General features: G+C 39.6%; 1 protein-coding gene across 1 annotated transcript in view; it reads left to right on the forward strand.

Annotated features, from left to right (window-relative positions):
- Positions 1–27,494, forward strand: part of DCAF17 (DDB1 and CUL4 associated factor 17) — a 1,410,723-nt gene that overhangs the window by 1,228,434 nt on the left and 154,795 nt on the right. Inside the window, exon 12 of the mRNA XM_044075525.1 lies at positions 5,222–5,305. Coding sequence (XP_043931460.1) covers positions 5,222–5,305 — 84 coding nt within the window. The remainder of the gene's footprint in view (positions 1–5,221; positions 5,306–27,494) is intronic.

Raw genomic sequence — 27,494 nt, forward strand, 5'->3', positions numbered from 1 at the left:
CAAGAAATGCCCTCGTAATCTGACAGATTTGGAGCACTTTAGCAAGGAAGAGTGGGCAAATATTGCCAAGTCAAGATGTGCTATGCTGATAGACTCCTACCCAAGAAAACTGAATGTTATAATTAAATCAAAAGGTGCATCAACAAAGTATTAGTTTAAGGGTGTGCACACACTACAAAGTATTAGTTTAAGGGTATGCACACTTATTATACAACCAGCATACTGTGCATTTTTTTTTTTTTTATATTTTTCCCCTAACAGATTTGTTTGTTTTTCAATTGAATTGTACAGGTTATAGGTCACATTAAAGGTGGGAAAAGTTTTGAAATGATTTATTGTGGTCTAATTTTTTATATCACAAAAACCTGGCATTTTAATAGGGGTGTGTAAACTTTTTATATTCAGTGTATATGTGGGGTTATTTACTGACTGCCTCTGTGCATCAGAGACTTGGGCACCAAAGAGGGTAAATTTCCAGTTACCCATCCATTGGTCCAAATTGCACTTAAAAAGGGATAAGGAGGAACTCTGCTCCACATGGATGGAGATCATGTTCCAGAGAGTGGGAATTCTCTGAGAAACATATCTGTCTCTCCAGTATGTCCTGTTTATGTTGCGAACAAAATTTAGGTCTCTTAGTCTAGCAGTTCTGATGATAATTGTTTTGTGGATGTGCAAAAGGTTCATCAGAACAGAGTCCAGGAATAAAATAATTAAAACTCCGATCAGTATGGCTGAAAATGAACTATAAACTTTAATAAAACAGAAATGTGCATGTGCTTTAGTGATTGGACTTTGTTAGATGTTTAAATGTTCTTCCCGTAGTGGTTTTTATATGGTCGGAATAAGCAGATATAGTATCTGTGAAAGTATTTACCTTTTATTTTACGTTTTCTGTTTTATTAAAGTTTATAGTTCGTTTTCAGGCATGTTGATCGGAGTTTTATTTATTTTCTTAGAGTATTTTATTTTGTATTACTCTGACCTTCATTAAGTGGCTTTGAGTTTTGTTTTGTATTACTTTGTTTGCCAAGTCCAAGAATGCCTTGTATGCCAGGCAGTGATCCTCTCTCAGAAGTCTGTATGATACTGTGTAAAGAGACAGGGCTTTAAGGTGAACAGCATATAGGACATTTTGTTTACCCCCTGTATTCTTTTTGTAAGGAACCTTTGTGGACATTCCATTTGCTGCATTTTTCTGGTCAGGTGGATACCGAAGGGGGCATTATACTCTGTGATGGGAATGATGACCTCTCTGGACCTATATGCCATGCCCTTGTTTATAAGTTGAGCAACATAGAAATGTATTTGTATTTATGAAGTTCAGGAATGTCTGTGCCTGTAACTTTGAGGCCGTGTAGAATTTGTGGTCTATAGAAAGGCAATTAAAGTCTCCCATGAGTAGGTTATTAAGATGTGTGGTAAATGTCTCCAGTAGATCCAAGTATGTATTGTGAGCTTCTTGGGACATAGAGGGTGACCTATAGCTGGCTAGGATATGGTAGGGGATTTTGTCTGTGGTGATCTGCACATTAAGAAACTCCAGCACGTCATCCTGTTTGACCAACTTAAAGGTATGCTTGTTACTGATGTTATGTCAAGATACTGCCACTTTTAGCCCTTGTCTGTTCAGCTACTGGTCTAAAAGAGTGGAAGGCACTGAATCCTTGCAGTGCTGGGGTGCTCTCTGCCTCTGTAAACCATGTCTCAGTAACTGCACAGATGTCTATATTCTCGAGTGTGAAGAGGGCTTGGAAGGAGTGTAGTTTTGTATTTAGGCTCCTGGCATTGAGCAGCAATGCCTTGAGGTATGGTTGAGTTGATTTTGCTATGTTGGTTGGTTTGTCATTTTGGCATTGCCTAAAAAAGACACTCTGGGGTTGGATAACATTTTAGCCAGTATTCAAAAGCCTAGAGGGGAAAGGTGCAGACCATCCCTGGCAAAGCAGCACAGTCTGTTAACCATGTCCCCCCCAGGTCGACAAATATTGGATCCCCTTAGATTGACTTGACTACATACATGACAATATAGTAGTAGAATGTTTTCATTTTGTGAGTAGAACTGATACCAGAAGATGAATGCTTTCCCTCAAATTGCTGAAAAGTGCACCTGGCCAAGAATGACATAACTGAAGGATGAAAAGTCTGATATACTGCATATGCTTTTTCTCCTGTATAACTGAACAGAAAAAAAAAATGGTTGAGGGAGAGTGTCCAAGGTTACCACAGTGTATTACTTGGAAGGAATGAGTTCACAATAACAGAAATCTAGAAAATAAGAAACATGCATAAAATTTGACCTGAGTCAGCACTGACTACCATAAATTGCCATAAGAGATTGTTTTATGGCCTATATGTAACTTATTATATTACTTTCATTTAAATTCACTGTGAGCAGTTGTTCACCCACACATGACATTCTTCAAGCTTGTTGCGGGTGTATATTTGCCAATGTGTTCGTTGTTATGAATGTTTAACAACATGCTCTTATATAATTTTAACTGTTTTTATGTTTTCTTGTATAGGTTCATAGGTTCATAGGTAGGTACTGGGCTGTCGGCCCAAGGGCCTACGTAAGCCTAGCCAGCAAGGTACCATAGCTTACGCCACCCAAGAAAGTTATTTTTCTGTGCCACTGTCCAGCAGAGAGACAGAAGTGATCCCCGGGGTGTGTTTCCTTTTTCCCATCCACTCATCAGGATTTTTCTTGAAGAGTGCTAATGAAGAACTTTGCTTGACATAGATGGGTAGCTTGTTCCAGAGTATAGGAAGTCTCTGGGACAGGAATCTATCCCTCCAGCATGTCCTGTTTATTGTGGTGACAAGGTTTAGGTCCCTAGAGCGTGTAGCTTGGAGGGATTGGGATTTCTTTAGGTGTAGCCTGTCCAACAGCTCTGAGTTTGACATAGCTTTATATGTTAGGCAGAGATCACCTCTGAGTAGGCGATATGCTATGGAGTAAAGCTGGAGTTTTTTGAGGCGGTCAGTGTAGGGCATTTGTTTGAGGCCAGTAATCCTCTTTGTGAGGTACTTCTGTGGCCTTTCCAGCTGCTGCAGATGTCTTGTGAGGTACATTCCCAAAGGGGCGTTGTACTCTATAATGGGTCTAATGAGTGACGAGTAGAGGGGAACAATGACCTCTTTTTTCCTGGATGAGAACCCTTTTATGATGAGGTGTGCCACGTAGAAGGACTTCCTGACTACTGTGGCAATGTGACTATCAAAGGAGAGACTACTGTCCATCTGGGTCCCAAGGTCTCTTATCACGCATTCTGTGTTTAGTAGATTGTTGCCTGTGTGGTAGTTCATGGGTGCAGAGATTTTACCAAAGGGGATGACACTGCACTTTTTGGCATTGAGCTTGAGGCCATGGCTCTGACACCAGGCATCTGTCTCAGTGAGGCCCTTCTGTAGGATGTCCACATCATTTGGGGACTTGACTATGGCTCCTAGTTTGCAGTCATTTGCAAACTTCGTCATCCAGAGGCCTTCTGTGTTAGCCTGTACTTCAGAGAAGTAGATACCAAACAGGAGAGGTCCCAGGATGGAACCCTGTGGCACTCCACTTGTCACTGCCTTGAGGTCATATTTGGAGTCTGCAACTTTTACAGTGTGGGTTCTGTCAGTGAGCCAGTTGGCAACCCGTCTTGCGACGTAGGGATTTATACCTAGTTTAGTGAGTTTAGCTATAATTCCAGAATGGGGGATGGTGTCGAAAGACTTGGCAAGGTCAAGATAAGCTGTGTGAGAACTACCTTACCCTCATCCATGGCTTTGGTGACTGCCTTAAAGAAGTTGATTAGGTTCAGGAGGCATGATCTGCCTTTCACAAACCCGAACTGGGTGGGATCCAGAGTTTGGAGGTTACCAATGTCTTTGTTTATGCGTTCCATGATGATACTTTCCATGGCCTTGCAGACCAGGCTCGTCAGGCTAATAGGTCGATAGTTCCTGGGATCAGTGGTGGCTCCCCCTTTGTGGAGTGGGATAACTGTTGCTGTGCACCATTCAGTGGGCACAAAGCCTGATGCGAGGCTATTATTGAACATGGTGCTTAAGTGGAGAGCCAGTTAGTTCTGAAGTTCGTGTAAAACGCAGCCTGAGATGTTGTCCGGTCCCATGGATGCTGTGTTTTTGGCTTTAGAGAGTGCAGCTTTTACCTGCGTAGTCTATGCTCTTGATTTATTTCAAGTAATTAAAAAATAGTTGATTTGGGCCAGCCTACTCACCTAGGGGACAAAAGAACAAGCAGATAAGGTTAAAAAAGTACACAACCACTACTTACTCCCTGCCTTCATCTTATCACCTGATTTTTAGAGTTTTAAGTTTTTCCTAGCTTATTGTAGGTACCCTCCCCCAATACCACTGCAGTGCTCTCATCTTCCAGCCTTTATGCAGTTACTAACAGTACACTTTTCTACAGGGCACTTTGATAAAAACCAGCATGAAACACGGAAGATGTACTATTTTAATATTTTTGAGGTATGTTGTTCCTCCTGTAGTGAAAACAGACATAAAGGCTGCAGTATCCTTTATTTCTAAATTATTTGTAAGCAAACTTCCCTTTGTCTAGTTCTTCTGTTGACATTAAGTGATACTTTGGATCTACTTCAAAACATCAAAGCTCATAAAACTGAACTTCATTTCCGCGAGACAAAAGTAGCTAAAGCTGAAATACCCAAACAGCGAATTTTTCCCAGGGTAAGTAAACACTTGCCCAAACTTACAAGAAACACACACCAATGTAAGTAAAACTCACTCAGGTGGGGGGCTGTGCCCCTCCACACATCCCTAACTATATATACCAACTCTAGGATCACACTACAATGGAGAAAAGAGCATGTTGGGCAATTGTTTACTTACCCTGGTAAAAATTCGCCATTTGTGTATTTCAACTTTCTCTATTTTTGTCTCATGGAAATGAAGTTCGGTTTTATGAGCTTTGATGTTTCTAAATAGATCTGATACTTCGTAAGATTGTCAGGACACTAAAACAAAAGCAATTGTTTAAGGATAAAAAATGTGAAATTATATGTAGCTCAGTTGCACACCTCAGAATATGTCTAGTTTATGAATTAGCAATGCAGGTCATCTAATTCTTTTATTTTGATTTAAAAGAGCGTCTATTTAATAATGGTGGTATATTGTTTAAAATGGTGATATTATCGTTTAGCTTTCAAATGTTAATCATTTTCATTTTAAATTGTTTCTTCAATCTAAGGTAAATCCTTTAGTAACTGTGACAACTTCTGGTCGAGTGGTGAAAACACGTTTTAGCCAGCTTGATGATGATCCCGAATTTGAGGTAATCTTTGACTGGAATTATTTGCATTCAGGTTCATTTGACAACACAGGGGCTGACTTTCCTTCATCATGGTTTTTAAAGTGGTTCTGTAGCAGCTTGTTTATGCAGCACGTTTTAGAGATGTCTGTTTTGATTCATACTTTGTTGATTTTTAAAGCTGAAGTGAGAGGCATATTTGCAGCTGGATTGTTATAGCAATGCAGGCAGTTCATATATTCAAGAATGTCACAAAAACTCAAGTATGGTTCTGTGTACCACTTTATTTTTTTTTTTTATTCTGAGCCCCTGTACCCAGGTGGGGAGTAACCAAAGTGGGGACATTTGCTGATGCCATGGTTGATACTTCCTTAATTTGACTAATATGATGTTTGCAGGTATAGTAAAAATTTCAGTAAAGTCATTGGAGTGTTTTGCTGAATTTTAGCATTAAAAATAACTTAAAATGGCCCAGAAATGAAGTAAGGGAAAAGCTTTCCTCACACTCCCCTATGCAGTGGATGAAGCAAATTAACTGCACCCTCTTACTTAACATAATATCCCCCAAGGTTGCTCAACTGTGTCATTCTCTACACTATTTATGTTAAATTTTGAGCCCTGAGTCCCATGTTGGAAATTTTTATAAGTAGGTGTATTTGCTGTGCCTTGTTTGCTACCTTTTCTACATCATTAATGTTGTGGTAGGAGTGTTTTTTTTTCCAGAGGTACAGAAGATAAGTAGATCATGTTTATTTGAAAAATAAATGCACATTAGGTGCCTCCTCTTTCTTGGGATGGTTCAGGGGCATCTAAACGTACAGCAGACGATTAAAACTTTACTAACAAGCTTTATCTTGCAGTCATGGGTTTGATTCTCATATTCTGCAGTATGACATATTGTAACTCTGAACAAGTTACTCAGCCAGCTAGTGCTCTATGGTTATCAATGAAAGGATCTTTTATTTAGTTAACAAGTGCAGAAATACAGTAAAATAAAAATTGAAATTAAGCACAGTACATCATAAGAATCTCACTATTTCTTTTATTTTGAACTTAGTCCAGAGCACCACTGCATGTAAGCCTACTGTACATTCCACTAACTGGCAAATATCCTTCATATGTAATAGCCTTTATGTTAACAGACTCTTCAGTAGTTATTAGAGCTTATATGCTAGCTGGCAGTTGTAATTCCTTCCTCTGCAAGATGTTTTCTTTTCTCTTTTGGCATTTTAAGAGGTTCTTAATAAAACTGCAAAAATCTTATTAAGGAATACGTTTTTCCAAGTTGACTTTACTTACCAAACATATTTTCTTTTGCTTGCATGTAATTTATATATGTGAAGTTCACTCATTTTTTAATTTTTCCAAGTCTTTTGGGTTTCTAATACCATGACATGAATGGACTCCATTCCTAAGTCCAAGTATGATTAAAGTTTATGAAATTAGTATTGCTTCAATCCTTGATATTAGCTAGAAGTGCTCTTCGCAGCACCCACAATGCACCCAATGCTGACTCCTGCAGTTCATACAAAGTTACATGTTTCGGTAACATATCAAAGTATGATTGTAAATTCTTTTTTATAAGACCCATTGCTCTTACTACTATTGGAACTGTCTGGGTATCCTTCTTCCACATTGCCCACAAATACTGGTATTTTATGACTTTGTGTTTCTCTTGTATGTAAGACACTGTAGTCACTGGGTGTATCATTTTCAGTGATCAGTGCTACTTTTGTACTTCTAGTTTCTTTTCATGGACTACTATATCTGGTTTTCTCCCATCTGTTTTTTGAACTGTTGCTAATAAATGATCCCATGTGATATAAACTTCATCATTTTCTGTAATGCCTTGTGGCTCATGTTTCCAGTGTTTTTCAGCTACTTCAGTATTATATTTGCACAATCCCCAATGCAACAGTCTTACCATATTATTACGCCTTTCAGTATGCAGTCCTTCTGCCAGTAGTATATCACAACCAGCAACAGGATGCACGACTGTTTCCAATTCTGTTTTGCAAAACCCACATTTGTCTGTTTCTCCCACATGTTCAATGGGCTTTGTAGATTAACGTCTACATAGTCCACAAACTTGGGCCGTCAATATTGACCTTTCGTCTTTTGGTTTAAATTCATCTCTTTTTAACCATTCCTGTGTTCAATCCTGAACAACATGAGGTTGTTCCAAGAGTTTTCTATACTTGCAACTATATTTATACATTTTCCACATTTATTGCCTTCTCTTCTGATCCTTCACCTTATATTCTTTCTTTTGTTTTTTGGCACATTCAGTTGCTGCCTGATTTTTATCGACTTCTGGTTTGATTTCCATTCCCGCTTGATGCAGATATGCTTCTGCTAAACTAAGCAGAGAAGTCAGCTTAAACATGTTTTTCTCATGTTTCAAAACTTTTGTTATGTTTGGGGCTTATGAGGTCAGCAGATATGTATGCAGTCTCATGCTTGCAGATCTATACATGTAATGAATTTCGAGGAGGCCCATACCTCCTTCAGAACAGGGAATATATATAGTGTTGGTATGCACTGATTTTTATAAATCATTTGGTGAGCATGAAGCATCCTTCTTGTTTTCCTGCCCAACCTATCCATCACTTTTTGGGGCCAGTCAGTCACTCTAAAACTGTAAGTTAAGACAGGAAAAGCAAATTGGTTTATAGCTTGAACTTTGTTCCTAGATTTCAGCGCTGTTTTCAGTATTAATTTTAGTCTTCTGAAAAAATCCTTACCAAGTTTTATTCGCATTTGTTCATGTTTTATTGTTGATCCTTCATCAGTTCCCCAGTATTTATAGACTCCCTCTTGTTCAAGTTCTTTTATATCACATTCCTGTCCCAGACTGATGTTTTCCTGTTGCTGTAGCTTTCCTCCTTTAAAGATTGCTTTTGCATATTTATCAAGATCAAATGACATTCTTATATCATTTGAAAAAGTTTTGACCACTTGCAGTTGTGCTTTCAGTTCCTCATCTGATGAACTATACAGTTTTACATCATCTACAAAAGGAAGATGAGAAGTCTTTACACTTTGTTGTTTTCTGGGAGCCAAATTGTAGCCATGACCTAATCTGTTAAGTAGAGAGCTTAATGAGTTAAGAGCAGGACAGAAGAGCAGCAGTGACAGAGAGTCACCCTGAAATATTGCCCTTTGAATTTTTATCCCTGGAATAATAATTTGTCCTTTATCATCGCTTAACTGCAAAGTGGTTTGCCACTGTTTCTTGGTCACTGTAATGTAATTGATTGTTGTAGGGTGTATTTTATACATTTTTAAGCACACTTTTATCCATGAATGTGGGATACTGTCAAATGCTTTTTTGTAGTCTATCCATGCCATACTTAGATTCTTCCCCTTTTTGCAGTTCTCCATTATAACTTTAAGAGCAAATGATCCTTTGTTGCATATGACTTTCTTTAATTACCCTTTTGTTCTATTGCCATGATTGAATTTTCTTCTAAATGACTATAGATTATCTACATCAATTCCAGTGTATAGTTTATACATCGTCGGAAGACAAGTTATTGGTCAGTAGTTTTTTAGGATAGCTTGCAGGTTCACTGTTAAGTAGGAGTATTGTTTTTCCTGTTGTTAACCAGGCTGGTGTCTGTTTAGGGTGCACATATAAATAGTTCTTACTCACGGCTAAATCTTCGTGTAAAATGTAAAGATGTTACTACTTTTAGCCAGAAGTTAGGTACTGCATCTGGGCCTGGGATTTTCCAATTTGGAGCTTTTCTTAACTTTGTTTCAGTTTCTCTGGCATTAACTTCATCCCATTTCATATCATGTACATTTGAACTTCTTATTCTTTTACTTCTTCTGTCCATTTAGCATCTTTGTTATGTTCCACAGCATCTTCATAGATACTTCTCTAAAATGTATCTATTTCTTCATTTTTTTGGTAGTGTTTCAATTCCTTTTGCCTTGTTTCCCAATTCTCTTTAAAACTTTTCTGGGTCATCAATAAATTGCTTATTTTGTACTTTTCCTTTATATTTATCTGCATATCTTCTAGGTTTTTCTGTCTGTGCTGATATTTTTAATTTATTATTTGCGATAGTGCACGATAGGTCCTGATCTGTTCAAATACTGAACATTGCTTTTATCATGTCTATCTTTCTGAGTATTTTTGTTGATCTTTTCCCTCTTCTGTACTCTTCTAACAGTGACACTTCTTGTCTTAATTGCTTTATAGTTTTCTCTGTATGATACTAATGGCATTCAATGTCTCCCCTTTCTTTTCCTTACTACCCAATGCTTTTGTGGTAAGACTTAATTTTGTTATTAATTTAGCTGCACAGTAATATATCTTGTTTACTTCTGTTATATCACATGAATCTCTGGATAGTTGTAATTACTGTGTTCGTTTGTTTTATCAGACTTCTAACATTTGAGATTTTATTGATACTTCCATAATGGCATTCAATTTCTCCCCTTCCTTTCCCTTACTACACCATCTTTTTTGTGGTAAGATTTTATCTGTTATTAATTTAGTATATCACATGAATCACTATGGACAGTCCTAATTGCTGTGTTCATTTGTTTTATCAAATTTTTAACTTTTTAGATTTTATTGACTCTTTGTGGTCTATTTCTTTAATTGATCTTAATATATCTGTCAATTTCTATTAAATCAAGCAACTCTTCTCTTAGATAATTTTCTTCTAAACTGAGGGCACATTCTTTGTTCTCCATTTCCTGTGCCATATTCTCTTCAGTTTCATCCTGTGTCTTCCACTGCTTTTTCTTTTGGGAGCTCGCCAGCCTGTCATTTCACAAGATTGACTGTATCAGAGTTGCAACATTTTCCTGTTCCTTCGCTTGCTGTGCAACTTCAGCTGAACATTTGTACTAGTTTCCTATGAATGGGTCCAAAGTATCTTCATATGGCAACTGATCAGTTGTTTCCCACTCTACTGATTTCTCCCTAATTTGGGGATCCTTTTTGTGGATTTTATCTGAGTTAGATTTTCTACATGAAATACTTCACTTCGAAGGTAATCCATAACATCAGTTTCTGTTTCTTTAAATTCTCCATTACTAATCCTTTTTTCTACTTTTCCTCTTTGTTTTCTTATTTTTGGTATTGTAAAATTTTCCACATCCAAATGACTTTGCCTGTATTTCTCTTCAAATATCTTTGGTGCTGCTCTTTTTGTATTGATTAGTTTTGCGTTCTCATTTGTATAAACATTGCACCGTATTAAATATCTTTCTTTCCCATGTCCATATTTCTTCTTCACATGTCTCCTGCTCCTCCTGTTTCTCCTTACTTTGGGGACTCGTTTCATCATGCTGTGATATATCCTGTGTTAGACTTTCTACATTAAATCCTTCACTTTGCAAGTATTCTATAACTTCAGCTTTTATTTTTTAACTTCTGCTTTACTAATCTTCTATGTTCCCTCTTTGTAATCTTATTTTTTTATTGTGAAATTTTTCATATCTGGATGCCTTTGCCTGTATTTCTCTTCAAATATCTTTGGAGTTGCCGTTTTTGTGTTGATTAATTTGGCTTTCTCCTTTGCATAAATATTGCATCATATCAGACCTTTCTCTTTTCCATGTCAATATTTCTTTTTTATACTTTTCAAAAGTCTCTAGATTTTGTTCTTTATGTTTTCATACTTTCTCAGTCGCTTCTTTTTCCAAACAGCTCAAGGTTTCTTGGTCTATATAGTATTTTTGTGGCTCTGTTGATTAATGAACACAAATTTGCATTTGAAGCTTCAGACAGTTTTTCTTGTGGAAGTATTTTTCTTTCCTCTAATTTCTCTTGTAATCTTTTCATATGTCTTCTGTCTGGAAATTCTGTGCTTCTTGCATAATAGACAATACATACTTTCTTTCTTGTCTTCAGTAGTCCATTCTATCTGTGTGGCTCTTTTTTGGTCTGTCAGTTTTTGTGGATTACTAACTTGTTCTACAACAGGGAGGCCATTTCCCCCCTGTGCTTGGTCTAGCCCCATTGTAGGAATGTTTCCATGTCTTGAGGATTCTACGCTGTTTTTTTTCCACTCATGGGACCAGTGCGCCTAGCAGGATTGGGCATTTTTTTATCCTGGATCTTGTGCACCCAGCTATCTTTTTTTTTATTTTTTAACCTACTACTATCCATAATATATGCTGTGTAAAATGCAGTCTATGTATCATCTAGTGTCATATTGATGAGATTTTGCGAAAACCAGGGTCCATCTTGTGAAGGTACTCACCAAGACTTAAGGATGAATTCAATTCCAGCAATACTACTCTCTTTTGCTTGGTGATTTATCATCTCTCCATTCGGACCCCACACTCACTGTTTTGCATTACCTCTGTAGAAAAAGGCCAAAGATAAGTTTTCTGCATCGTCTATAAATTAACTCGTACCACCCTTGTGAAGTCTACATATACTCCATGCCAACAATTTAATCTCCCTTAATGCTGTGTCATGCCTTTAGATAATGAACAGTTTGGAAGGAAAACATGAATGACATGGCACAGCCCTTTCTGTGCCCTGCAACTAGGCACAAATATATCCCTCTACACATGTGCACAAAAATACCTTGCCCCATTTCAGCTTAACTTGTGGTTGACATAAGTCTCCATACACCAACACTGCTTGAGGATGTCACTGTGCCCTTTGTATATATCCTCACTTGCTTGCATGTCAGCAGCTGTCTGTGGGTGTAAGCAGAGAGCTAGGGTAGCCACTAAGTATTATTACATATCCCCCTAGTCACATGAATCATTCCACTAACAGGATGCAGAGTGACTTATTTGGTGTCAGAAATAGGTATTACTTTGAACTTTCATCTGTATTTTAATAGTGTGTTAAAAAGGTTTTTACTTTGCCTGTCTGCTTCAGCATTTTATTATTGCTGCTGTTATTGTTTTTATTTATTTATTTAAGGTTTCTGTGAGTGGCCTGTTTGTCAGTCTGATGTTCTTCATCTCACATTGCTGCAGTCCTAACACTTGGGTAGTCCCTGTCCCAGTCGCATATCCTCAGTCTTTTGCCGCATGGTCCGATGCAGAAGCAGTATTATGAGTGCAGGTTGGCGTTCTGAAATTTTCTGAAGTCGGAGTTTCAGACCGAATCAAAGTTAATATTTTGGTTTTTCTTGCCTCAGTATTTAACCGGATGTCAGAAAAAGTGAATAACTGTATTTCTTGTGGGAAACAGATACCTCATAGGGATTACCATACCTTGTGTATACCTTGCTTAGGGCCTGAGCACGACGTTGTTGGATGTCGCCTTGTGCTAGATTTAACAAACGCACTATAAAGAGAAGATTAGACTGTGCCAGGTTAGTTTTGGGAAGCGTTGTAATTATAAAATGCCGCCGGATGCTCCGACGCCCCTGCCTAAAAAAGCCGCAAGGACAAAGCAGTAAAGCCTAGGTTGGAAGAACCGCCTGTCCCGGACGCCGGTTCTTTAGAGTGGAGCCGGAGGTTCTGCCAGAAGTTTCCTTGGAGTCTCAGGGAGAGACTTTACTGTTACAAGATGTGTCCTCTCACTAGGTAGTCCAGGCTGAGGGGCTTCTCAGGTAGCTGTTCTCCCTCCCTTCCTAAGGTGGTTAGGCCCTCCCTTCTGTTTCCAAGGCTTCTTCGAGAGGCAGGCCAGGTTTAACTTCAGTGGGTGTGTCTCCTAGTTCTTCAGGGTCTCTGCCTAAGAAACATATGCTTAAAATGGCAGAAGATTTGATTACTATGATTAGAGGTTCTATGCCCTCCTGATAAGAGGCCTAGGGTGGAACCTGAGCTTGAGAGTTTTGAGCAGTGTTCGAGGCTTCTGAGTCTCTGAAGACTTACAGGAGTATCCTCCTTATTCTGATTCTGATGTAGATGATTCTACCCTTCTCCTCCTGAGGATTTTTCTTTTCAGAGACTCTTCATTCCATGAGGGAGCATTTTAAATGGGAAGGTCAAGATTTCTCTGATTCCAGGAAAAGGCTTAGGGAGTTTTACCCCAGCATAGGCCTTTGGCTATACCTCCTGTACTGGATGTGGTGGAAGATGTTTTTGCAGAGGCTTCCTGAACCCTGATTCTTTGCCTCCTGCCCCAGTTAAACCGGATAGGTATTATAGGGTGCCTGAAGCTCATAAGTATCTTTTAAGAGTCCTAGGGCAGACCCAGAAACTGTTTCTCAGGGGCCTAAAGGTGTTAAGGCTTCTGTGGTTAAAAATCCTGTTCCTCCTGATAAAGAGGCAAGGGCTTTGGATAGATGGGGAAAGAAGGTGTATACTTCTTCCACTTTAGCCATGAGGGCTTTGAATTGCCAGTTCCACATGTTAAAATACCAAAATTATCTCCTTTCACAATTGAAGTCTAAGGTGGATGCTCTGGCGGAAGGTATTGAGTGTAAAGAGTTGCAGGATTTAGTTCATGTTTCTGAACAGGTGGGTAAGCATTCTTTGCAATGTGGTTTTGATGTTGTACAGGCCTCTTCGAGGGTGGCTGCCACTGGTTCTGTTCTTCGCAGGCACGCCTGGCTGAGAGATCAGAATTTGGCTGAGCATGTTAAGACAAGGATTTTAGATGCAATCTGATGTGTTGTTTGGTTCGCCTGTGGAAGCAGTTTTAAAGAAAATGGAGGACAAGGCTAAGTCTATGCAGAGTGTTAAAGATTTTTTGCAGGTTCAGCCTCCGAAGTTTAGTAGAAATTGGCCTACTAAGGGGTGGACATATCCGTCTTATGATTCCCAGTCTAGGGGTAGGTCTAGACGTGGTAGGGGCAGAGCTCAAGGTTCTTTTAGGCCTAGAACAGGGAGTTCACCTGCTCAGTCTTCTGGTGAGGGCAGGGTCAGTCCTTTCAGAACAGACCCAATGACCTGCCTTTTCAGCTGCCAGAACCTTCTCATCTGGCAGCACCTTTGGGAGGAAGGCTGGCACTTTTCAAAGAAAATTGGAGTTTAATTACCCAAGACAGATGGGTATTGGATATCATTCACCACGGTTACAGGTTTTATTTCCATACCTTGCCTCCTTTCAAAGGCATGCCAGACATTCCTCCTCTACAAAGAAAAGAGGCTCACAAGCAAATTTCTCTGTTACTCCAAATAGGGGCCATTCAGCCGGTTCCTGTGCCAGAAAGGGGCCTAGGATTTTATTCTCGCCTGTTCCTAGTACCAAAAAAGGGGAACACGTGGAGACCAATTTTGGATTTATCTATCCTCAACACTTATCTGGACATTCCCAAGCTCAAAATGTTGACGTTACAACAGCTTTTACCTCTGCTGGGAAAAGATCACTGGATGGTAACTTTAGATCTCAAGGAGGCTTACCTTCATGTGCCTATCAGACTAAGTTGCAGGAAGTATCTGTTTCGAGCTGGGAATTCCCATTATCAGTTCTCTGCATTGCCCTTTGGCTTATCTACTGCCCAGAGTATTCACAAAGTTCTGGCTCCAGTGATAGCTTACTTCAGGCTAAAAGGAATACAAATCTATCCTTACTTGGACGACTGCCTGATTCTGGCTCAAGAAAAGGAAGACCTTTTTCAGCATTTGGACTATGTGATAGCAGTGCTAAGATGCCTGGGGTATTCTGTGAACGAAATAAAGTCCAGTCTAGTACCCTCTCAAGACATGTGCTTTCTGGGTGTGAGACTGACTACAGCAACCCAGATGGCCTTTTTAACCCCGGACAAACAAAAGAATCTTTCCCTTTACTTCCATCAACTATCTCTTCAGTCCGGGCTGACTGCAAGGACAGTCCTTCAAGCCTTAGGGTTCATGGCATCTTGTATTCTGGTGCTTCCCAATGCCAAACTGCATATGAGGAAGCTGCAATGGTATCTCAAAAATCTATGGACACAGCACTGCCCGGATTTGGACACTGTCATTCAAATAATACCCTGCATTCAAAAGTAATTTCTGTGGCGGGCTCAGGAATGTCACCTAAACAAGGGACTCTCTGTGACCCGGCCAGAGGCAAGTCAGATTCTAACGACAGATGCCTCAGACATAGCTTGGGAGCTCATCTGAATGGAAAGTGGATACAAGACAAGTGGCCTGCCAGACTACAGCATCTACATATCAACATGAAGGAGATGTTAGCAGTCCAGTTTGCATTAATGGCTTTCAAGGAGTTACTTCTTCCAGGGCAGGTGTTGATTCTAACAGACAACACAACTGTCATGTGGTACATCAACAAACAAGGGGAACACATTCTTATCCTCTATGCAGGCAAGCAATGATTTTGTGGGAGACAGCTTGCAACTAAATCTTCAGGCAAGGTTTCTGCTGGGAGCACAGAACTCCTTAGCAGATGTGTTAAGCAGGCAAATCATGGATCCCCACGAGTGGAAACTGGATCTTCATGTATTTCGAAATTGACAGTGTCATGGGGAACTCCAGACATAGATCTGTTCGCTTCTCCACTAAACCACCAGCTGCCAAAGTTTTGCACAAAAAGGTTTCATCACACAGCTTGGAAAGTGGATGCTCTTTCTTTCAGTTGGAAAAATCTTCATGTATATGCCTTTCCACCTCTGCCTCTCCTCCCAAAGGTACTCCTAAAGGTCAGACAAGACAAGCCAAGGATGATTTTAATAGCTCCAGATTGGCCCCGGCAACACTGGTACCCATTACTGAGGAGTCTGGTAAGGATGCCTCCATGGCCTTTACCTTTGATTCCACACCTATTGTCTCAGAGGGACGGTCATCTACTCAATGTCAAGCTTCACTCTCTTCATCTAACAGCCTGGCATATTCTGTTTTGAACCACAGCAGGTCTCAACTTCCTCAACAAGTTTTGAATGTGATTATGGAAGCCAGAAGACCTAGTACAAGGAAAGTGTACGCAGAAAAATGGAAGAGATTTTTATTTTGGAGTGCAGCAAAGGATTTGGAGGTTTCTGAGCCTAATTTGAGTGTGGCTCTTCAATATCTTACTGAGTTATTGGACAAAGGTTTGTCTCTCTTCCATTAAGATTCATGCTGCAGCAATTTCAGCTCACTATGATTGTGACCCACCATTGTTTTCTCATCCTTTGTTCAAGCAATTTCTTAGAGGGGCAAAGAATATAAGACCCGAGCTCCTACTCCTGCTTGGGACCTCAATTTTGTGTTGGAGAAACTTACTCTACAACCTTTTGAGCCTACTGCTGAATTGAAATACTTGTCATGGAAGACTGCTTTTTGTTGGCCATTACTTCTGCAAGAAGGGTTTCTGAATTGCAGGCCCTTATGGCGGTTGAGCCTTTTTTGATTTTCCATAAGGATAGGGTATCATTACGTACTAATCCTTCCTTTATGCCTAAGGTGGTCTCTAGTGTGGCTTTAAACCAAACTATTCATTTGCCTACTTTTTATGCAGATCCCCAAAATAAGGGGAAAAGATTTTGCACACTTTAGATGTACACAGGCAGTTATTATTTAAGCAGGACTAAGGATTTTAGGCAGTCTCAGCAGTTGTTTGTTTCTTTTGCTTTGAGTTCTCAGGGCAAGCCTGTGTCAAAACAAACTATTTCTAAGTGGATTGGGTTTTGCATTGCATTTTGTTATTCCCATCATGGCAAGGAGATTCCAGCTGGGATTAGGCCTCATTCCACTAGGGCTACTGCCACTTCAACAGCATTTCTAAGGGGGGTGGCAACTAAGGATATTTTGGAGGCAGCTACTTGGAGTTCAGTGCATACTTTCTCTAAGCATTACCACCTTCCTCTCTACTCTAAATCTAGGGCTGGTTTTGCCACGGCTATTTTGCAGGGCATGTTGACAGCTCCTGCTTCTTTGTGATTTGCCAGCCTCCCTTACCTCTGCTTTGGGATTCTACCTAAGTGTTAGGACTGCAGCAATGTGAGATGAAGAACATAGTACAGTTTTGTACCTACCATAAATGTAGATGTTCAAGATCCACATTGCTGCAGTCCAATTTACCTCCCTCCTTCCCTCTGTGTTTAGGGGTGGTTGTGTGGGTGGGTTGTACTTTTGTAAATTTGTATATATTGTACATATATTTGGTACAGGAGTGTTTGGTGTTTTTTGGTTTTGGCCTTATCTTTTTAGGGCCTTCTGACATCTGGGGCAAGAAAAGACTGAGGATACCGACTGGGACAGGGACTACCCAAGTGTTAGGACTGCAGCAATGTGGATCTTCGAACATCTACATTTATGGTAGGTACAAAACTGTACTTTTTGTATAAACTTTCATCTCTGGCCAAAGGACCCTTCTTTACATTAAGACAACTCATTGTTTCTCACCTTGAAAGCTCTGAAAGGCAGAGCTGATGAGAACAGAGGCATTTCTGTTGTGGTCTGGCAAAAATACTGTGTTAATAAAATCATCAAAAAAGTTTCATCAGTAAACATGTTCATTTTTTCAGAGAGAGTTATTCAGAACAAAACGAAAAAAGATCACCAGTGGTTCTGGTAATTCTACCTCAAAACCAGAACACCTGTTACTTCTAAAATTCGAGTCACAAAACAGATAAACAAAAACATGGATGCAAATACCCTGACCCCAGCATGCGAGTAGCCCGCAGTCTGTGCTTCTTTTTTTGTTCCAAAATTACAACTTTCACTTAAACTTCAAGCATTCACCAAGAGTTAACAACAGTCCAAAACTTCAGAAGTAAAAACTTAGCTTTACAAAATAATCAAGTAGACTTGGTTACCAGAAAAAAAGTTCAGTTTTATTCAGTCACGGTAATTGCTTTCATCCACAAACTGGACTATATCAGATTATCTTTTGGAAAAGGTACTTTATCCATGGAAAATATAAAACAGAATCAAAATAACATTCATAATAATGAGGTAAAAGCTTGAGATGACTCATGATAGGCCAGCTGCTTGGAATATTAAACAAGTAATTGAAATGCAAAATTAGAATGAACCTTAGTTGCCACCCTATAAAACAAGTCAACTCAAAACCCTGATGATGAAAATTGTCTCAGTGATTGGACCACACTTACATAATTATCATGATCACCTTGGTAGATCACTGGTTAAACACTTTGACTGAGACAAACCCTTCTGGTAAACAAAACAGTTTCACTTACCATATAGGAGATGCACCCCTCCAATCAGACTCTGTTGGAAGGGATGTAGGTGTTCTTGTTAATAATTCCTTATAATTTGACCATCATGTCTCCACAGCAGTTCAGAAAGCCTTTTTATCCGGTCCATCTAATTTCCAAATGCATCTCCACTAGATCCAAAGAAGTCTTAATTCCCCTTTACTCAAATTTTACCACACCCATTATTGAATAAAATACACCTTTTGGCATGTATTTATCTAAACATATCGCTCACAACTTGAGATACCTCAGAGATTTGTAACTAAAAAGATCAGTGGCCTCAAAAAGTCTTAGTTATCCTGAGAGACTGGCATCCCTTTTTCTGTACTTTGTCTCTTACGGTCTCTTCAGTGGGAACATACGTTTAGCCTTTCGTTCCATGAAAAATCCAGTCCTATTTAATCTCCTTTTCCTTCACAAGGCTAATTATGTCAACTACTCAGTTAAAGTAACTAAACATTCTTCAGCAGATAAGTAAGACATGTTTGTGTGATAGATTCATATCCCTCACCTTTCAAACAAACTTCTACTACATGTCAAGAAGAGTAGCACCCATGCCAACTTCAGGGTAAACCTAGATATGTGGATGAGCAGCTTCATCTTGTCTTGCCCTTCTTGACGCTAGAGGGAAATTTTGAATAGGTTTTTTTTTGGCTAGATATGAAATGGTCTGCAGAACGATTGCCTAGTACTTACCTATGAAACTATAACCAGAGCTAGAGCATGCACTTGAATCCAAAAGCACAATATTGTTATCTATCTTGTGTTCAAAATATTGCATCAACAGCACCCCCACCCCCGTCTAACCTCAGAAGTGTGTTGAGTAATCCTTCTTTTCATTTTAGGAATACATTTTCCCACATAAAATGCATTCCCCCAAACACTTCTGAGATTAGAAATCACTTAAGCAAGAATCCTCTCACAGAGCATTGTTTTTTTGTTTCACATTTTGAACATTGTTAAAATTGATCCACTAGTGGAGAACTGTAATACCATTCTGGAAAAGGAGCTCAGATGGCAAAATTGCCTAAATACATGTAACCCACCTGGACTTAATACTGCATTTTCTATTAAGAGTGTGCTTCAGTTTAAGAAACTTGATTGTAAAATGTTTTCTTTTAGTGACATTTGCAGTGTTTTATTTAAGACTTTTTCATTACTTGGCATGGACTGTTCCATTTTTACTGTGTTTGGATGGCATTCTTTGTTCATCTCTGGATCTACAGTTTTTTATTTTATTTTGCAGGTATTGTTTTACTTTGATTTGCATTATTTAGGTTAGATGTATTATTGTTTGATCTTATTTTTTTATTTTATTTGTTTATTTATTTATTTTATTTTATTGCATTCGTTTACTGAGAAAGTCCACTGGACCTAAAAGAGCCCATACTTTTTATTCTGATATTTATTATTGATATTGCAGTTTTTCACCTGTGCATTTTTATATATTTGGTTTTATATTCCTTTTTATAGTTGTTTATATTTACATTTTTTATTATTTGTGTGTTTAGTTCTTGTATCTATTTGTTTTTGAACCCTATGCATTGATTTAACTCTTAGAACTCTTTTTATTTGCTATTGCCAGTTTTATTTATATTTTTCTGCTTAACTTTATTTTTATTGCTACATCACTGTTTATGATCTATTTATAGTTTAGTTAGGCTTATGTCTGTTTTTATTTTGTATTGTTATTTGTCATTTTCACTTTCCTGGAAGCTCATTTGTATATATGATCTGACAAAGCCCTTTGGGTGAAAATGCTTTTTTACCCTGAGGATTAATGCTCGTATTTTTCCATAAGCCATGGTTTTGCTTTTATTTTATTTTACTGTTTAGGACTAGTGTAGTTAGTTGGTGCAGATAGCTTTATTCTTATTGTAACATGCCTTGAGCAGCACACTAGTTCACCCCCCCCCCACACACACACACACACACCACAACTTCCCTCCTTTATTTTTCTGGCTGTTACTTGCTATCTATGTATCTTTTTTGTGGTTAAACAGCTTTATATAGTTTTGAATAACTCTTAAAAAAATTAAAAAGTTTTGTCATTTTGTTTCTGCTTGTTTTAGGAAAGTGTTTTCATTGCTGGTTATACTTTTTTGGTACGTGTATTGACTGTTGTTTATTATTTTGTTTTGCAGTTTATTTTCTTATCTTCTGAACATACCAGTTTGTTGTAATTTCTCATTTTTTCCTTTAAACTTTTTACCTGACTTACTTTTATTTTCTATTGTTTATTTTAACTGCTGGTTATAAATTTTGGCATATTTTTACTGATTCTGCCCTGGAATAAAAGTACAAGCTGTCCCAGTTTCAGGACAAAATCGTGTACTTGGGGATATTTTGCAGGCCTTGCCCAGATTTCAGTCATGTCATGTTGAATGTTTTTGAAGGCCTTCAGTTGCATCATCCTCCTTCCTTATGATACCCCAGGCCAAGCTACATATGAGGAAGATAGACTGGTACCTTAAAAACCTGTAGTAACAACACCGTCACTCACTTAATAAAGTTAATGCCTGTGATTCCTGCCATACAGAAGGAACTGGCATGGTGGTCCTAGCAGGTGTTAAGCAACCAGAGGAATTATTTTTTTTTTCACTCAGGATGCCTGATTCCTGACATGGAGAGTTCAAACTCAGAAACTCAAAGAGTGGGGGTAAGGTATGAAGTTACCCCTGAAATGAAAAATGGATGAGTATGAAGGAGATAATGGCTCATTTTAGCCCTCAGGCTTCCAAGAAACTGTAGAGTCCAGGTAACTTACAGGTTGTTGCAGACAGCACAATAGTAATGTGGCACATAAACAGGGAGGTACCCACTCTTGTCAGATGTTTAGATCAGCCATGATGGCCTGGGATACAACAGCACAGCTGGGTCTTTAGCTTGTAGCTTCATACATTCCCTCCTATTACAGCTATGTAGCAAACATATTGAATAGGTCCGGGATAAACCCACATGAAGGGAAACTTTATCTTGGAGACCTTTACAACCGCATATAAAATTAAAAGGAGGACCCAGTCCTGAACATCTTTGTCTGAAAATACAACCATCAGATAAAAGAAGTTCTGCCAGCAGATACTCCTGCAAGGCAACGCAGGCAGTGAACTTCTCCATTTCATGGATGAAAGATCTTTGTATTCTTTTCCTCATGTTCCTATGAAGCCAAGGGCCACGAGGCTCATCTCTGATCAAGGTAGCAGGGGAACTCAAAACTTATTCTACATTTCTCTACCCTCCTGATCCTGGAAGAAAAGGTAATGGCTACACCCCAGCCTGGCAATCCTCAGGCTTGACAGCATAGATGATCTCAGCCTGATAACGTTTCTGAAATGAGTTTTCAGATTAGGTGGTCTACATATTGATGGAGACTGGAAAGCTAGGTACTAGACGGTGCTATCTGTCTAAGTGGAAACAACTTTCCCAGTGGTGTACCACTGGAAGCATCAGAAGCCATGGTTATGTAGTACCTAACAGAGCTGTTTGAGGGGGGCCTCTCCTGTGCTTCCATTGAAATGCACTTGTCTGCTGGTGCAGCATATCTTCCTTTGCCCCACATCCTCCCCTATATAGTAAATATTTTTCTAAGACTGCACTGCATCTCAGGCCTGATTAAAAAAAAACAGTTACAGTCCTATGAATCTTGGATTTTATTGTGGAAAAGTTAACATTATGCATTTGATCCTTCTGATGCTTAAGACATGAAATATCTTCCTGAAAGGCTCTTTCTTCTGAGTGCTTTTACTTTAGCAAGAAGGATCAGAGAGCTCCAAGCCCTTATGGCTAAGGAACAATAAGAATCTTCCACAATGATACAGTCATCTTCAAAGTACAAATGGAAATGTTTGTGAAAGAATTAAATTTGCCAAGGTTAGAGGAAGATGAGGCTCAATTAACAGAATAGGAGGTGATGAGATAAAAATGGTGACGTATAAGCAATCTGCAGGAAAGTCTCCAGGAATAGATGGTATTCCTGTGGAAGTCTGGAAGCTAGGAGGGAAGAAATTTATAAAGATTTAGAAGGTTTTCTAACAGTATTTTAAAAGGAGGGGAAGCACATACATCCTGGAAGAAAGATGTGGTGGCTGTAATAACTAAAGATGGTAAAGACTGATCAGCCATAATTATAAAGTGTTTATGTCTATAATGGCTAAAAGAATGGCAAAGGTGATACCAAGATTGATAGCTTTGGGTTTGTGGAGGGGAGGCAAACATTTGACAGCATTAATAGAACAGTGATGATCCAGAGGGAAATAGAGTGTAAGAAAATACCACTGTTGTTTTTGTGGGTCTTGATGAAGAGAAAGCATTCAAAACTGGGATTTTATGAGTAGGGCAATGGAAGTATTTGTATTCCCTGACCAAATAATAAAGTTAATTAGGAGGGTATATGAGGGATCGGAGGCAAAAATTAAAGTGGAATGGGTTCCTCTCTGATAAGTTCTGTTTGAATAGAGGAACCAGGCAGGAGTGTACTCTTTCCCCTTTATTATCATTATATTTAGAACTAGGCAAAGAAAATAAGGGACTCAGAAATTGGTATCATAATCAAGAAAAGTTGGCTTTATTTGCAGAGGATATTATTTTGTACCTGATGCAACCAGAAAAGGACATCTCAGTGTTGTGGAACATTCTGAGACAGTTTCAAGTCTTTTCGGGATACAAAATTAATGACGATAAAAGAAAGGCAATAGCTGTAAACTACCCACACACAAATTGGTTCAGCAATACCCATATTTATAGCGACATGATAAACTGAAGTACTTAGGAGTATGGATTAAAAAGGATTCTGTTATGGAAGCTAATGATATGTAGGAAGAGACTAAACAAAAGGTAATAAAAAAACAGAGTAACTGTAAGCTCTGTTTTATGGTTATGTATAGCAAGATATAAGCAGTGAAAATGTTTTTAGTCCCTTTAGTTTTATATACAAGTCAGGCATATTTTTATCAACCATAGGAGAAGTTGGATAGTGGATAGCAATTAGTAAAGATTTGAAAGATTTTATCTGGGAGGGGAAGAGTCAAGTGGAACAAGTTGATTCTTCCAGTAGAACAAGATTGTTTGGGATTACTTGACTTGAAGGAGTGTTTCAGAGCTACACGGTTAAGGCTGCTATACATAGTGCAAGCAGAAAGCTGTAATTCAAAGTGGAAAGGGATAATGATGAAACAGGGGAAGTTCAAGAAATAAGGAGACACTGGGATCATAGATGCAGATCCTTAAGGAGGATAACAGTCATACAGAATATTATATTCATAAAGTAGCAGAAAATATACTAAAATATACTAAGAATTAAGCCAACACTGGAAAGGAGATTCTGCCGATATGGATGACTGCAACAGGGATACAGAGAATAGGCAAGAGAGGGCTGGAATTTACTGGAGAAAACTGGCTAAGGAAGCAAGGCATTAGGAGTAAATAACTAGAGAGGGAAAGGTAATAGAATGGGAAGAGGCCAAGAATACACTTGGTCTGCAATTTAGAGATTTCCCTCCCTGTCAAGGATTGATAACAGAATATAGGCAAAAAGAAAGGAATAGGGAGACCCCAAGTGAAACACCAGCACTGGTAGTGTTTTTAGTAGAATCTAGATCAAAGCTGCTGTTAAAAAAGGGATAATTAGTAGGGCATATAAAATATTGCATGATAACTACAGGAAGCAATCAGAGGATATTAGAAGGGATTGGGAAGAGAGACTGAATAAGCAATTCACAAAGAAACAATGGGAGAATATATGTATGGCTCTGATTAAGCAACAAAATCTAAAATATTTAGGATTTTTGCTTGAAAGTGTTTCCACAGGTATTTTTATACCCCAAGCAGACTACAGAGAATTTTTCCTCAGCTAGATTGCAAATGTTGGAGGTGTGATGGGGAAGAAAGATGTAACAGTAATGTTTGAATAGCAATGACTTTTTAGTAGATTATATGTGATGTATAATGTTTTCCTCTGAAAATGTCAGTATTGTTTATTTTCATTTATATAGATATTGCCTTTGTCATAAGTGATAATTTCAATAAAGATATTTCTTTAAAAAAATAAAAAAAAAAAAGGATAGGGTCATCCTCAGGAGAAGTCCCTCCTTTATGCATGTGTTAGTAGCAAAGCTGACATTAAGCCGTATCATACATCTGCTACTTGTTCTGTCCCAATTCTTAGAACAGAGGGAAAAGAATATGTTATTTATTAGATGTTCATGAGCAACCTAAGTACTAGTGTCTAAAGCTAAGGAGGTACGATAGTCCAGCCAACTACTTATGTCCACATTATCTAATCAAGATAGACCAGTCTTCACACAGACCTGATCTAAACAGCCGAAAAACTGCATTACCCTCTGCTGTGAAAAAAAATGGACTTCACTGAAAGGAGACGTTAGAGGCCAGGCTACCATAACAGTAATCAGCACAGGGGCTCTGTTTAAGAATGTTAGTTTTCTGAGTTACTGTGAAATAGTTCCATGGACAGCTGTGCTCATCTATTCCAAGCATTATGAGATGTGTAGGCATTCCAAGAACAGAGCAGGTTTTACAAATGATGCTTGCAAGATGTACTGTGAGTGCTTCCTCCCTGTGGGATGAGTAACTGCTTTAGTACTTATTTTTATTATTTTTTTTACATTTGTTGACTGGGAAAGTCCGACTGGATGCATGTCCATTTTCAGCGGAGGCCCGGGGAGAAAAGCTCCACAGATCAAATTACAAGTAAATATAAGGAATATACAGAAGCATTCAAATTTACATAGATAGCACGAGTTCGAGTAGAGCCGCTAGTTCAGGCATTGCTCTGCGGAGATAAGCCTGGATGCGTCTTTGTTCCTTTGCGGAGCCCTTTAAGTCTTCCTTTATCAACACCCCATTTGATGGCTCATTGTTTGGGCCTAAAGTAAAAGAAACTTTAACCAGGTAGGCAAGACACTATCTGCTGTTGGAGTCCGTTTTTCTACCCCTACTCGGCCCTATCCCAAGGGCCCTAAGCGTGGAAAAATGTGGTTCCGAAAAGCACAGGGAGCCTTTCAGGACACACGTGGAGAAACCCCCTCTAGAGGCAGAGGAATGGGTTATAACGGAAGGCGCCGCCCGCGCGGCAGAGGGGGTCCGCAGCAACAGGGTGACAGAGGCCAGTTCTTTGGTCAGCCCTACCAGCGCTCCTGAAAGGAGGCCTGGCTGTCCGGCTCTGGAGGCAGTGTGGTCACTTATCTTTGTACCCAGAAGCCTGACTAAACATAACATCAGATACATGGGTACAAAGCATCATTTCCAGAAGATATTTCATACCGTTCTCTTCCCCTCCCACTCCTGTAAACAGAATCCCAGATGTTCCACCCAGTCTCAGGGAACAAGCAATCGTAGAGGCCCAAAAATTGCTAGAAAAAAGAGTAATCCAGCCAGTCCCAGCAGACCAAGTTGGATTCGGAACTTACTCAAGAGTATTTTTGGTACTGAAGAAAACAGGGGACTGGAGACCTATCTTGGAACTCAGTAGACTCAACCAGTTTGTAAAGAAAGAGATGTTCCGAATGGTCACGCTTCAGTCCATTCTTCCCTTCCTAGGGAAAAGCGATTGGATGTGCTCCATAGATCTCAAGGACGCGTACTATCACATAAAGATGAACAGACTCTCCAGGGATCACCTGCGTTTCTGGCTGGGAGCCAATCTTTACCAGTTTTGAGCCCTGCCCTTTGGTCTCACTACAGCCCACAGAGTGTTTACCAAATTCATGGCAGTGGTCACGGCTCACCTGAGGCATCTAGGATTCCAGGTGTTTCCATACCTAGACGATTGGCTCTTCACTGCTACCACCAGGCATCATTTGACTCAGGCAACACAGTATACTCTGACACTTTGCCATCAATTAGGCATTACAATCAACTTCGAAAAGTCTGCCTTATCACCATCGCAGCATACCGTTTTTATAGGAGCAGAGTTAGATACCTCAACCACCACTCTACGTCTTCCAATCGAAAGAGTCTCACTTCTTCGCCAACACATCAACTCACTGGTGTCAAAGAACAAAGCCACAGCAGCAGAGGTCTTGAAGGTGCTAGGTTTGATGGCGGCAGTAATCCTGGCTGTACCACTCACAAGGATGCATATGCGAATCCTTCAATGGCTCCTCTTCGCTCAGTAGTCTTACCAAAAGCTACCGATGCACCACATGATTCTCATCACAGATTATTGTAAGAGAGACCTTCGGTGGTGGTTGATGTCTCTTCATGTTACAGTCGGAAGACCCTTTGTCCCCCCCCCCCCAGTAGCCACTGTGAACACGGACACTTCCCTGATAGGGTGGGGAGGCATTTTCAGGGGAAAGCCTGCCCAAGGCACATGGAGGGATTAAGAGTCACATCTGCATATCAATGTTCTGGAGTTGAGAGCAGTACTTCTAGCGTTGCAGTACTTTCAGGACTCTCTTCCTCTAGGGACAATTGCAATTCAGACGGACAACATGTCAGTGGTCTGGTATGTGAACAAACAAGGCAGAACCAAGTCTTACCCCCTTTGTCAAGAAGCCCTCAGGGTATGGCAGTGGGCTGTGTCATCCCACCGTTTTCTGATAGCAGCACACATCCCGGGGAAATCCAAAGTGATAGCGGACAAGCTGAGCAGGGCAATACTGTTGCCTCACGAGTGGTCTCTCAAACAACGAGTTGCGGATTTGATTTTCCGCAAATGGGGCTATCCTTCCTGCGACCTCTTTGCCAGTCACATCAATACCAAATGCAGAAGCTACTTTGCCCTAATACCACCTCCAGGACATCCCCCGAGAGATGCACTCGTACTTGATTGGCCCCCGGGTCTCCTATATGCATTCCCTCCTATTCCATTGAAACCCAGGGTTTTACAGAAAGCAAAATCACTGGGAAGGACAGTTATCCTCATAGCCCCCTACTGGCCTCGACAGATTTGGTTCCCCTTCCTTCACCATCATCTGCTGGAGGATCCATGGATCCTGGACCCAGTTCCGGACCTTCTGACACACCCATCAGGGGACCTCCATCCTTCACTGCAGTCCCTAAAGCTGACTGGCTAATCCACTTCCCCTAATTGCCAGGCTTCATTCAGTCTCAGATGATACAAGACAAATCCTTTTGTCTTCTCACAAGCCATCCACCAGGAAACTATACCGCAGTAAGTGGAACAGGTTCTCAATTTGGGCCAGTATACAGAAAATCGACCCTTTCTGAGCTCC

Source organism: Protopterus annectens, chromosome 6.part1, assembly GCF_019279795.1.
Source record: "Protopterus annectens isolate FY-2018-M chromosome 6.part1, PAN1.0, whole genome shotgun sequence".
NCBI lineage: Eukaryota > Metazoa > Chordata > Ceratodontiformes > Protopteridae > Protopterus > Protopterus annectens.